The sequence below is a fragment of the Salminus brasiliensis genome, chromosome 22 (genome assembly GCF_030463535.1).
Source record: "Salminus brasiliensis chromosome 22, fSalBra1.hap2, whole genome shotgun sequence".
Lineage (NCBI taxonomy): Eukaryota > Metazoa > Chordata > Actinopteri > Characiformes > Bryconidae > Salminus > Salminus brasiliensis.
The window spans coordinates 14,519,423-14,533,812 of NC_132899.1; the positions used below are offsets into that span (position 1 = coordinate 14,519,423).

A 14,390-nucleotide genomic window follows, 5' to 3' on the forward strand; every position below is an offset into this window, starting at 1 on the left:
AATAAGACATAAATAGCTTGCAACAGATGAATGAACCTTTAAAGAAGTGTTTTTTTGTTTTTGTTTTTGTTTTTTGTTTTTTACAAAGTTACAAAATTTTTACAAAGTGCTTAATGAACTATTTGAAGAGTAGTTAGCAGGAGAAACTGGATATGACCAAATTGGGAGAATAATTGGTTTACATTTTTAAGTAAAATGTGACTGTAAAAATTGACAGTAATGGTCAGTCAACTTACCCTTGTCTGTGAAGGATGTGGTGGGCCTGTTGCTCTATGAGCAAATCCCCAGGGGAGGTGGCTGGTTTGGCTGTTTGGCCAGCTTTAGGTGAGCTGGGGACCCCCGCGACCCCCGCGACCCCATGCTCTCTCGCTGGAGCTTTGGCACTCCCTGAGGTGTCCATGTAAGCTGTAGAGTGGTCAGGAGGTGCCTCACCTCCTCCACGCACTGCTCCTCTGTCCTGAGCCCTTCGCTGGTTCTCCAGATTCATCCTTCTCTCATGTTCGGACAATGACCCGGATTGTTCCTGGGTATGGTCCGGGTCTACGCTGGTCTGAGCGGTGGTCCGTCCTGCACGAGAGCGCAAAGTGTAAGCATTGTGCTCCACCTCCTCTGCTCCCTCCTCCAGCAGCTTGTGCTGCCGGTCAGACCCCTCAGGCTCTCTCCGGATTCTGGAGTAGTGGCTGCTGTAGGCCGCCTCAGCCTCTTCATCTAGGAGGACGCGGTATCGCTCGGACAGCTGGCGGCGCCGCTCTGCTTTGTAGCGGGCGATGCGCTCTGCTTTAGATTCCTGCTCAGACGAGTCTGCAGAGACGGGGTTGTAGGAAGGGTCAGCTGGGGCCCGGGATCTGGACACACACTCTGAGCCACGCAAGTCTGACATGTTGGGGTCATCTTTACCGAAGTGCTGAAGAGGAACTGATGGGACAAAGGAAATTATAGTTAGGGATGGGATGTACAAAAATGAGAAACAATAATACATTTCAAATGTGGGGTTAAAATTAAAGGCTTAACAAAATAACTAACATACAATGGTTACTGCTCTCATTAAACTGTAGTTATGTCTTTGGAGATGTTGGTGTAATTTGTACAATAACTGCAATTGACTGTACAAGCCTTCTATGGAGACTTTAGCAGTAGCTATTGCAGGCTTGGATGAGCAAAAAACAGCTAGTGGTGGTGAAGGACACATAGCCTTCCAGGCAGTATTATGAAAAGAATCAGTACTGCTCCATTAAAAACCAGATTTTTATTGCAATTTAGCTCTAAAAAGGTTTGATTGAAAAGAATGCATGGACAACAAGTGTTCAATACAAAACTGTACACAAAAGCTTCAGCACTAAACAGAACCATACATGTTAGCTAAGCAAAAGGATGCTTAATTATTCATTCAAATTACTTGGCAAAAAATATTGTGATAAGCATACTGTTGTATTAAGTCCTGCAATGTTACCATGATTACAAATTAGTTATAGTAATTAACAGTAATTCACAAACTAGTACCTGAATAACTAGAATGATGTTTAAAGGGTTAAAATGCAGCAAAGACAAAAACCTGGACAACATTTATTCAGTATGTATATTCAATAAAAATGCATTACTGGGGCTCTGAGTGACTCAGTGGTCAAATGTGCTACCACTATGGACCAGAGGTTGGGAGCTCGAATACTAAGACATGCCGCTTTGCCATCAGTGGCCAGAGACGGGGAGCACAATTGGTTGTGCGCTCTCTGGGATGAGGCTCTCGCCCGTCATCATGCCCCAGCAGTTTCCACAGTGTGTTTCGGCTGCCTTATTTTAATTTGTCTAATTTGTACTAAATTGCACTTGGATAAATAAATGAACTCTACAGACTTTTCAACCTCCTACCTGTACATGGGTCACATGAGTCTGCTGCCCGAGTATATCTGGGTGTGTCCTCCTCCAGCAGCCGATTGGTCACCAGTCCAGTGCTAGGAAGGGATAGCTGAATATCGCTGTCAATTCCCTCCAGCCGCCGTGCAATGCGCTCCTTCCTAAAAGGTGTGAGACAGATGGATGTAAACAGATCACTGCAATGAATGACAGCCAATACAACACACATATACAAACTCGCTAACCTAACATACATGTGGGTCTAGGCCTGTACACACACATTCAGGGCAGTAAGCATTCATTATCTGTTCTGCAACTGTGAAGAAGTCTCACCTGTTCATGTCCCAGCAGTCACTCTGGCTTGTGCTGATGCTTTCAAAACGCTTCCTTAACTCTGAGACTGCAGAGAAAGAGGGTGGTTGACATGGTGATGTTTATGTGTCTAAACTTAGAGCAGCATGGAATACTCTGGTATTATTCAACAAGGTGTTGGAAATACCACATATGAAAATGACTGGTCAAACTATTCCACTTTACAACAAGAACACAACTTTACTTCTACACCACTCTGTAACACATAATTCAGCTCCTCTGCAAAGAATTCATTCCTGCACTAGCATTCCCAGCATCACCATGACTCCATAAAAATCCAGGATCTCTTAAGCAACACTAAGATTTTCCTGGCCTTCAGAGAACACCACAGCTGCTGGAATGAAGATCTAGCTTTGAGCCAAAACTCTCCTAACAAAGCACCTTAGAATGTGTGTGTGGAGAACTTGCAGAAGCGCTCACACCCTCAAATACTGCTGAAAATAAAAGTAAAAGTGTAAAATCATGTTTAATACATACACTACATGGACAAAAGCATTGGGGAACCTGCTCAGTCAATGTTTATTTTGAAATCAAGATTACTTGAGATATATATATATATATATATATATATATATATATATATATATATATATATATATATAAAAAAGTAAAACAGACCAGGGAAGACTTTCTACTACATTGGACCTTCCCAAACACCATCATTCCAGGGAGCAGTTGCAATTTGCAGTGAGAATTTCCCCACTGCGGGACTAATAAAGGATTATCTCATCTTAATGCTCCTTGCATTGCTAGGTTCACAATCTGAGTCCTAATCTATTGGCAATACTTCTGTAAAGGGACCAGACACGCTGTGTGTGTGAATTTTGGTTTTGTCAGCAATGGGTGCAACTTTAAGCAGCTGAAAGCATTCATTCGAAGGCGAGTCCACAAACGTTTGGACATTACAGCGCATGTGCATTTGCCCAAATCGCATTACATTGGTGTAATGGTCAAAACCAGCAGTTCAAAACCTAATTAAGCTGTTACATACACCACACCGCTCCAAATATATAAAATGGTTCTGAATACCTTCACATACTTATTTGCAATGTGTTAATATGCCATCCTGTTTAAGAGCATTACGTACACGTTCCTGTTCCCCAACTATAGATAAGACCAAAATAAAACCAAACCAAAAATAAAGCCTCTTTACAAGACCACTTAAAGCTCCAGCCACAGTTCTGCTCAATACTATACAGACTGACATGCCAGCAACAGCAAACAGCAATGGTTAAGATGCTAGACAACACAAACGGGATAAAATGTAAAAGTCTGATCATCACAGTCTTGGCTTGTAAACTCTGCGCAGTCCTGTAGAGTATCTTCTAAAAGCTCTTACCAGATGGAAGCTGCTCCTTTGACACATCGGCTAAATCATGCTCTCCCATTATTAAACCAAGCGTATATACACACTAAACCACATGTAAGAAGAACCTTTGTTACATGCAGCAGGAGCGTTTTGAGGGCCACTGGGCAGGAACAGTTACTTGCCTAAAAACAGGTGGCCCCCCAGCTGGCCAAAAATAGTCCATCATCCCAAATGGAGCCCAACCCCCAACCTAACCTCATGGACAGTAACAAATCAACTCAATGACCATTCAGGAGAAATTCAATGAGGTTATCATTTGATTTTTTTGTCTTGTTGGGGGAGGAAATAAACAGACAAAGATTTAGGGTGATTAAATCTTGCCAAATTTGTACTATGGGCCTTAAATGGACTAGCCACATAGTTCTTCTTATTTGCATGCATCTGAACAGGACAAAACACAGCAATCATTCCTTTCTTTAAACTATGGAGCACAAGTGTTTTTGAAACTCACCCTTGGGTAGACTGGCCAGAGGACTGACATCAACAGCTTTATTGGTTTGGTTTACCTCGTCTTTATCCTCAAACGAAAACTGTTTCTGAAAACTGGAGAGAGAAAATTGACATTAGCACGGCAATGAGAGGAAACCGTCTAAACTCACTTAATATTTTTGACCTTCAGACCAATGAAAAATGCTAACTATTTGGAATCCTGGAGGACTGACAATATCAGTGCTTCAGATTCACTGTATAGGAGAACACTGGCAGAAAAGCTAGAATTCAGCTGTAGAAACTTACAAAAGCTCACTTAGCCAATTTCCCACTACTGGAATTCGTGGACTGTAAATACCACACTGAGAGAAATGCAGTTTCTTGACAGTAAATTGAGTTACTGGCATGCTGCGCTCTTCAAGAAAAAAACCAAAAAAAACACCCTACTATGAAAAAAGTATATTTTAAAACATGCATTTGAGGAACTTGATGTCTGTTTCTGCCTAACCTTATAAAGTAGAGAAATGTGTGACAACAAAGAGAATTAGCTTAACTAAATTTAGTTTGACCTAAATGATTGTGAAACTAAAGACCATCTAACTGAGCCCGACCCATTTTAAAACCACATTACAAGCACAAATATATATATATATTGTTGCTTTTTACAAAAAATGTGTATGACAGCAAACGCAACATTACAGAGGAAGGAAAAAAAAAAAAAACCTTTCATGGAAGTCAATGTAAAAAGATTCTATTTCAAGTGATTTATCATGAAATTGTGTCACAATATAAAGCACTGCCAACTTCACATAGTCAAGATTGTCAAGGTTTGTGCATAACAACCGATCACAGTCCTCAGGGTTCAGATCAAATTATGTTTTTTGAGCTTTCCTCAGATCATCAAAAAAGAAAAAATGGAAACAAAATGTGACCATGACTTTGGCTTTCTGTTTTAATTTTTAAGTTGCTGCTCTGTCTGTATCAATTACTTATTTCGACATGATCGGTCTGTCAGCACAGCGAATGGTTTTATTTACACATTCAGTTCACGTGACCAACAGCTGCTTACTGTGCATGTTTTTAAAGCTGCTTTATGTCCAGATTTAGAGAATTATTACTATGAAAATTAACAGCAGCAGTAAAACTGTATTACACACTGGTGGTTGGTGTGGCGCAACAGATAACACCACTACCTGCCACTGAGCTGCCACACCATGTGGGAGGCTGGGGTTCGATTCCCGGTCTGGGTGACTGTGCTGTGCTACACCAATAAGGGTCCTTGGGCAAGACTCCTTACACTACATTGGCCCACCTCTGTAATACGAGTTACCTTGTAAGTCGCTCTGGATAAGAGCGTCAGCTAAATGCTGTAAATGCAAATGGTATGGTTAAACTTTGGCGATTAATCCATGCGACACATGCGATGCGCATAACAATAAAGCCTCCTTGAATCAATTAAATTTGGATAATGAATAAATGGAATTGCCATTTTGTCATAACGAACGATTTTAACAAACATTTTATTGCTTGAGCTGAAAACAAGCTGGCAAATACCAATCTTACAAATACTTCAAGTTATAAAAATGTTACTAAAATCTAAGTGGGATTTAAAACTACCTGCTTGCCCTTTTCTGTTAACACTTACCACTGTAAAATTTAAATAGTTAGTGCTGTTTATTTGGATGAAGTGCTGCAGATTGTGAATACAAATGATTGTACTTCTTAGGAGAGAATTTGAAAAGCATTTAAAAAAGGAATTCAGAACATAGAGCAAACATCACTTACCTAAGTGCCCTATGCTGAAGTGTAGGTTTGCCAACCTTGGTGGCGGTTTCCCCGGTGATGCCTGTGGGCACACAAGAAGAAAGACAGTTCATAACTGCAAACCCCCCTGTTATCGAGATGATATCAGGAGAATACTCAATGGTGGAGTCAGTATCGGGAATCAAAGCCAAGTGTACTTGTTTGTTACCATTTAAGTCACATCAAACTGTACTGTCTCTTAAAGGATCTCAAATCTGTCTCAAATAACTTACACAACTACACATGCCATCACAGGCTCTCTAGAATCTAATTCAATCTCTCTTTCCGTTTGAAGTGAGAGACATCCAACTAAAACTTATGGTCCTATTTTTGCGATCTTAGGCAGTGGTGGCTCAGCGGTTAGAGCGCCGGGATATCGATAACAGGGTTGTGGGTTCGATTCCCGGGCTCGGCAAGCTGCCACTGTTGGGTCCTTGAGCAAGGCCCTTTACCCTCTCTGCTCCCCGGGCGCTGGAGTTGGCTGCCCACCGCTCTGGGTGTGTGTGTACTCACTGCCCCTAACACGTGTGTGTGTGTGTGAGTGTGTGTTCACTACCAGATGGGTTAAATGCGGAGGACACATTTCGCTGTACAGTCCACACTGTACAGTGACAAATACGTGCACCTTACAAAAAAAGGCGAGCGGTCAACCCTGCACCGCACAGCTTGATTTAGTGTGCCAGTGTGTCTTTGCTATCGTAAGAGCCAGGTGCGGTCTGGATTGCTATTTCAATGGGCAAAGTGGGGGTGTACACGCGTTGGGCACGCACAGGTGTTGACAATAAATACACTAAACAAGATTAAGACCTTTACCTTTCTGCCTTTTGGAGAGGAGTTCATCTGCTACTCGTAACTATTTACAGGTACTGTAAGCTTAAGAGTAATGAAAACACCTGATCTGAATTAGACATTTGTTCCCACATTTCTTTATATCTGACTCGCACACCTCTCCCATTACAAGTTGTTTTTATGAAGTTAACTGCAGTGGAGCTCTTCATTATAATATCAGAAACAATAACATTACTTATAAAGATGAGACACTAATTGTCTGGAAAGCATCACCTGATATTTGAGCTACACTGCTGGAGTCTGAGAGGAAAGACATGTGTTTTCACTCCAATTCAGCTTCTCTCCTTCATTACACACCCATAAACACACACTCTTTCATATCAGTGAGGGTTTAGTGAGGCTTGGTGGATCGGTGTTACGACTCCCTGACTCTTTACAAACATCATTTGAGATGGCAGAGTGAATGATAGCTGTGAAGCTTCTCTCAGGACTCCGCTGTGTTTTGGTATGGAGTGTGTTTTCACAGCTGGGAAGAGTATCCGCTGAAAACATTCCACTCTGCCTCGAAATCTACTTTCACCTCACAGCACAGCACAATGCCAGCTGATGAGGCAACAGTGACCGCAGAGATGGAGAGGCTGAGAGACCCAAAAAAAAAAAAAAAAAAAAAAAAAGGGAGGGTGCCTGAAGTGAGGAATGGAGTCAGCTAAACAGGAGGATCATTCACCTGCATGCTGATTCATAGCTACACACACACACACCTCTAGCAGAACCCGAGCCCACAAACACTGATCTCAGCTCTGACTGAGCTGCATGATTGAACTACTCTTAGACAAAAAGACTTGAAATCAATACAAGCCAGAAATAAATCCTTTATTATTTGCGGTTCCAAACCAGTAAACAACTTTCAACCTGAGGAAAATCATCTGAAATACATTTATATGGAGAGTTGATATAGTTCATACCCTTTTAATTAATGGCTTCTTGTGGGTATTTATTATAACTTAACTTTTATGTAACTGGCACTTTACATCCAGAGGGCACACCGCTACTAAAGCACGGCATCACAAGTGAAAAGCATAACGGGAGTGTATTGTTCATGTGCACTGGAAGCTAGAGATATCCGTATGGATGAGGACCAGTATTAGGTTAAGATCAGAAATTATTGTGTACAATTCCACTTTTACACATCCATATTTAGAGGACAGATGACTTACACTGTCCAAATGTTTGTGGACACCCCTTCTAATGAACATTTTCAGGTACTACACAGGTACTACATAGGGATACTTCTCCTGTAGAGAAGTATCCCTATTGGCACCATGCACAATGCCAGGCATGTGCTAGAGGGGTATGAAGCTGGAATGACTGTGCTTCTTCAAATACTTTTGGGATGAGAGGAGTTGGGGATGGAGTGGGGTGGTGATCATTCAACATCCTGGCCTCACTAATGCTCTTGTTGCTGAATGCAATCAAATCCTCACAGCAGTGCTCCAAAATCTAGTAGAAAGCCTTCCCTGGACAGTAGAGACAGTCACTCCAGCAAAAGCAGGATTAACTCTTTTTAATACCCTTGATTTCGGAAGAAACAATGAATGAGCAGGTGTCCCAATACGTTTGTCCATATGGTGTGTGTGGACTTGCAGCATTAGCTGCTCTGAGAAGCAGTATTTAGCGTTAGAACCGCAGCTCATGTCTTCAGCAAACAGTGTTTACAGTATTTGTTAATGTAAACAGTGTTGAAAAGACCACTGAACAGCTCTAAAGCAAAGAAACTATTACTAGCAGAGATTCACAAACAGTAGCGTATGGAAGCGTCCTGGAAGCCAACTAAAACTCGTGTAGCAATAAGATAGTCCTTTATTAAGATAAGATAGTCCTTTATTAGTCCCACAGTGGGGAAATTCCCAAATGCACTTTTACAGGAAATGACGCATCCTCACAAAACGTCTGATGAAAACAAGCTACTAGCATTTTTTCTTACTTGAAAATTTCACAGAAAGACCACCAAGCTATTTGAGACAACAGCAATGCTACTGGCCCAAGAGGTGGACAGCTTTGTTTCTACAACTTGCTGCTCAGGCCTCCTACTTGGCTCCATGCCGTGTGATGCTGAGGAGATAATCATACACAGTCACACCCAGTGTGACATTTGTTGCACTTCTAAAAGAGACACACACCCACACCCACACACCCACACCCACACCCACACACACACACACACACACACACACACACACACACACTTTTCAACCAGCCCTAATAAGACCTGGTGATATTAAAAAGGTAAACAAGACAGGCCATTTAACTTCTCTTTTTATGGCTTCATTGGATGTGCTGATTTTGACCCTTCCTCTCCCCAACCCTCCCCATGAGACATCTCATACTTTGCACACCTGTTTTAAAGCACAGGCAGTCATGGGTAATGTTCTACAGGGGAGATAAGATGCATGACTCAAACGTTCTCTCATGTCTGTGTGAGAAGTCATGCTATAAGCATGCAGAGACACTAAAGACAAGACACAGGACGTGTCAAAGCCTGGACAGAAGAAAGTCTAACAAAGGAAAAGACAGAGAAGGAAACCCATGTATTACCAAACGGAAGGTCTGTTGAGGTTATTTGGCCCTCTGCCATTCTGTCAGCAGAGAGATCTGCCAGTAGACATTAAAACTGTAGGTTGGACACAGTTCACTGGACAACATAAACCGCAACCTGCCAAGGACACTCCAATATCACAGGCCGACTGCAATTAATGAAACAAACAATGTGAAGTCTTTAACATTAGAAACCGAACAATAAAAGTCTTTCCCATCTTTTCAGAAGGGAAAAGCAACCTATAAAATGTTTACTACGCTGCTTCAATTGGAAAACAAAAACAGGTAATAAAGTGAAAGGGGGGAGGGGGGGCAGGTAATAAAAGCAAAGCAAGGAGAAAAGCAACCTAGTGATGCATTTCCCTGAGAGCAAAGCGGGCCAAGACACAGAGAAGGTTTTGCATAGCAACAGGAGAGAGAGCCTTCAGAACAGCATGGCAGAGGGGTGTTAGTGGAGCGGCTGTCTCAGCTAATGAAGGATTAGCCCTTAATAAGTAGTGGATTACCCTGAGCGGATGCATAGGAAGTGTGTGTCACTTTACTACCTGTAGTCTTACTTCCATCATGAATGACTTAATGAAGCCACCAGAGCCCAAAGACCTAAGAATAAATAATCACCCTAAAGGCTGTAGGGATGGGGGTTGGGGGGTGGGGGGCATCCCACTTTGGAAAAGACCAGGTGTTTAAAATGATGGTTTTCATGAAGACAACTGCAGGAAAGCCCAAAGAAAGAGTTGGTCAGTGTAAGTAAGCACAATATCTACAGCATCTCCCTAAAACTCCAAAAAAGGTTGTTTCAGGCATGTTTTGAAGTATTGGATCTCAGCTATTTTAAGTCTGATTCAGGTCTGATGTTTTTACCACTATGTTCTAACAGAGCGCTCTCTATGGTCTTTAACAGACATTATTTCACAGAAAGCAGCAGTAAGCAACTGATTCACATGTACAAAAATGCATTGAAAATCAGTCCAGATCTATTATATTAACTGCTTATGTGTCATGAATGTGGACACCCCTTCTAATAAATGCATTTAGTGACTTTATGTTACGCTCATTAATGACACAGATGTGCAAATGCACACACAGCTTGTCCAGTGCCTGCAGAGAAGTGTGGCCAATAGAATAGGACTCAGATGAACATGGACCTATTGGCACCATGCCTAATGCCAGGCGTAAGATAGAGGGGTATGAAGCCCCAAGCAGCTTTCAGCTGTGGAGCAGTGGAACAGTGTTCTCTGGAATCATGGTGCTCCATCCAATACTTCAAGGAGGAGATGAGGAGTTAGGGATGAAGTGTAGTGGTGCTAATCTAACATCCTGACTTCACTAATGCTCTTGTTGCTGAATGCAATCAAATCCTCAAAGCAATGCTCAGAATTCTAGTGGAAAGCCTTCCTTCAGCAGTGTAGACAGTGACAAAAAGGTCTTGATAAACAACAAATGAGCGTCCCAATACTTTTGCCAATATAGTGTATGTTTGATTACCATCTATTACACTCTAATAATGGTATTACACACATCACCAGTTCCCAGGGGAGTAATAATTTAGAAAAAAAAATAAAATCACCACATAGTTCAATGCAAGATACACGGTTGTCTTGATTCAATATAGCAAGGACACAGTGTTACTAATGTGAAGCACCATCAGCTATTTCAGGAAGTGAGTGTGTGAGCTACGAGCCTGGCCAAGAAGTGCTTCACATCCAAAAATAAAGTGTCTTCCATTTTCAGGACAACATAATAAAAGTACAATACTATAACAATGTGCTAACCTCAAGCTAATATGCGGACCCTGAGCCAACGTATTTTCAGAAAAGGGATGGCCTCCCTTCATTGCAGGCATAGCGAGCCAGGCCGACAGTCATTAATCCACACCTGCTATGAATTGTGCCGCATTTATCCCGCAGAAGACCATTCCACTCAGAGCACAAAAAGGAAAGTAGTGTTATGCCGCAAACACGTGAAGACCAAAACAAAACCATTAAGCAGCAAATTGGCACAGGAGCACAGGCAAGAATTGCAAAAGTAAAGCCACGAATGCACCAGTGTTGAAGTAGTGCATTAAAAACCATACTACTGCATAAACTCCTGTGAAAGTCTGTTAGAAAAGCAAGTCATCTGCACTGCCTCGCTCACTCAACACTCCAGTTCCTTCTATCTCCTGCACTCAGAAACCCTCTCATTCCTAATCAGCATGTACTTGGAGGTTATAGCTCACGCCACAAGGACTTCTAAACACAAAGCAATATTAATGAAACAGACGGGGCCGCAGTAAACGGGACAGCCCCATTGCAGAGCTGCGCAGCTGGACGCTCGTCCACTCACCTTGACAGAACTTGACATGGCTGAGATAGTTGGTGATCCACCGGTTCTGATACATTTTGGCAAGTTGAAGAAGAAAAGGCAGGTGAAGAAAAGCAAAAAGAGAGAAAGGGGGGAGACAGAAGGAGGAGAGCGATGTGGTGCAGGCAGAAAAAGAGAGAAAAAGAGAGAGTGAAGGAGAAGTGTGGAGGGAGGGGACTGCGGGCAGGCAGTGGCGTGTGGACTGCAAGGTGATGCAGCTGAGGCTGCAGGAGTGTCCCGGGACAGCCAGAAGAGGGAGGGAAAGGGGAAAAGGCAGAGCAAGAGAACAGAGAGAGAGAGAGAGAGAGCGAGCAAGCAGAGAGAGAGAGAGTGTGTGTGTGTGTGTGTGTGTGTGTGTGTGAAGAAAGCAGAGTGTGCAGAAGAGTGCTAGCGTGGTAGGGGGACAGAGACAGGGGCAGGAAAGGAGGGATATGGAGCAGCTCTGCTGGAGGAGCAGTAGTTTAAGCTTCTCTTTGGCGAGCGCTACCAGGCTGGGCTTGCTGCATGGGGCTGGAGCTGCTCCCACTGAGAGCTGGCTACATCGCTGCTGCTAAACGCTAACAGGCTAACTAAGCTGCTCACATAAGGCTAATCAGATTACTGACAAGAGGCTGCAGGGAGGGAGGAGAGGAAGGGAGGAAAAGTGTGAACGCATGTGCGCAGGAAGAAAAGTGAGCACTATAGAGGGAATATTACCACCTCACAGGAATGAGAAATTCCACTCATCCCTTTGCGATGACACATAAGCAGTGCTGAGAGAGTGAGAGTGCAAGAGAGAAAAAAGAGGGAGGGGGGGATATAGAGAGAGAATATCATTATTAAAAAAAAAGCTACTACTCTGCAAAAAGACTGGAAGGGTCTTCATTTATAACCTCATTTAATAACCCTCTCCACCCTTCTCTTTCTCTGTGCATTTCTCACACAAGCCTAAATGCCTACAGGGGTCCTTCTTACTACAAACTTTTGACCGTCTAGCCTTAATTACCACTGCTGCTGCTTTACCAAGGCATCAACACTACAACATGTGCAAATACACACACACACACACACACACACACACACACACACACACACACACACACACACACACACACACACCCCAGAGGAACTGTGTCCTCTAAAACTATGGCGCTTCATCCAATACGTATGGGATAAGAAGGGGTGGCGATCAACCAACATCCTCACTTCAGCACTTTTGTCACTGAATACAATCAAATGCTCCAAATTCTAGTAGGAAGTCTTCTCTGGAGAGTAGGAATGATTACTCCAACAAAAGCAGGACAAACACTTTAATACACCTGCTTTCAAAAGAAACAATGAATGAGCAGGTGTCCCAATACTTTTCTCTATACGGTGCATGTTCTGTTTGATTACAATATAAAATACTTTGATTGCAGACTAAAAGGAAGCTATGCCAGATTAGCAAGATCCAGTAAATCAGGAGGGGTTCATTAACTTTAATAATGAGCAGCCGTCCCATTACTTTTGCCCATATAGTATATGTAATCAGCTAGCAAGTTAGCAGGCATAGAACTTTGGTGTCAGGTTTGAAATGTTAATGTATGTGTATTAAGTTGGTTCCAGCAGTGGATCGCCACATGTAGGTTCATGGTCATAAGGTTCATGCTAGGAGCGAAAATGCTATCTATCACACTAATCCAGCGCCAGGACAATGCAGGACATAAAACAACCTCGAACTGATCAATTCCACAGTCTAAACTAAAGGTTACACCTTCACTGAGCAACATAAATGCACACTTCACTCAGAATGCATTACAGTCCAAAGTTACTGTCAATTCTAGGGTAAAGTAAATAAAACAGACATTTGTGATGCATCATTAATTTTCTCCATTTGCTTCTGAACAAGTTTTCAAGATCACGTTTGAAACATTATGATTCTCTACAGCTTTTCATTTTACAAATAACCCATCTTCAAGATCCTAGATTCTTAAAAATGATCTACATGCTCCTCATTGTATTTTTTTTTTATTTAAGCTTTGTACTTTGTACATCCAAGTCTCAATGAACACGTACACACTGCTACCTGGCCAAAAGAAAACTAAAATTTCTATAAAATAAATAAATAAATAAATATAAAAAAAAAGAAGAGAAAAGGAAAGTGTGGATTTTATGATCTGCACTTCGCTGATAGTTTGACTGTGAGCCAATACGCAATTCAAACAGATTCCAAACAGATCAATGTCACAGGAAACCACAGCCTCAGAAATTGAAAACATAGACAAAAGAGGAGGAAACAACACACTGTTGTATTGGTCTCTTCTCATAAACACTGCAACACCACAGTCAGGGATGAAAGTGTGGCAAAAACAGACAAAGAGGCAAAGATCGAGAGCCAGCATCACAGCTGGAATGTAGCAGAGGGACAGAGAGAGACAAGCTGCAGATGAAAGTAAGACCAGAGTCATATTAAAAAATTGCCAGAGAGACTAATATCAAGGAGTTATAAATAGCGATAATTGACCAGCCTTCAGTAAAGGCCTGGAAAATGTCCAATTTTGATCTTCATTCCATTTAGCAGAATTTTCCCCCTTTTTTACTCCACAAGATTACAGTACCACTCTTATTTATTGTTAAGTTTTGTTTGAAACTGCTAACCTATATCCTGATTGGACTATTTGATATTTCAATTGACAGATGCTACCACCCTTTGCGTACCCTGGTTCGCAACAAACTCAGCAGGGTTCAGGACCCGGCCATGTGACCGGGTTTGCTGCATGTATAAATAAGCGATCACACCAGTCAGCTGTAGCAGAGTGCCAAACGATCGTTGTGGGCAAAAGACACAATCTGACGGATGTCCAATAGGATACTGGGCGAA

The 14,390-nt window shown here is 42.2% G+C and overlaps 1 protein-coding gene across 11 annotated transcripts in view; it reads right to left on the reverse strand.

Annotated features, from left to right (window-relative positions):
* svila (supervillin a) overlaps window positions 1-14,390 on the reverse strand; it is a 316,503-nt gene that overhangs the window by 41,169 nt on the left and 260,944 nt on the right. For 5 of the 11 annotated variants that reach the window (XM_072667081.1, XM_072667082.1, XM_072667078.1 and 2 more), the window contains exons 1-6: window positions 11,534-11,782; window positions 5,807-5,867; window positions 4,044-4,135; window positions 2,185-2,251; window positions 1,867-2,012; window positions 237-915 (exon numbers count right to left, since the gene is read on the reverse strand). In XM_072667081.1, coding sequence (XP_072523182.1) covers window positions 237-915; window positions 1,867-2,012; window positions 2,185-2,251; window positions 4,044-4,135; window positions 5,807-5,867; window positions 11,534-11,588 — 1,100 coding nt within the window. In that variant the 5' untranslated portion in view covers window positions 11,589-11,782. Of the gene's footprint in view, window positions 1-236; window positions 916-1,866; window positions 2,013-2,184; window positions 2,252-4,043; window positions 4,137-5,806; window positions 5,868-9,208; window positions 9,268-11,533; window positions 11,783-14,390 lie in introns of those variants that run through there. The other 6 variants (XM_072667083.1, XM_072667077.1, XM_072667085.1 and 3 more) reach the window with 5 other exon arrangements.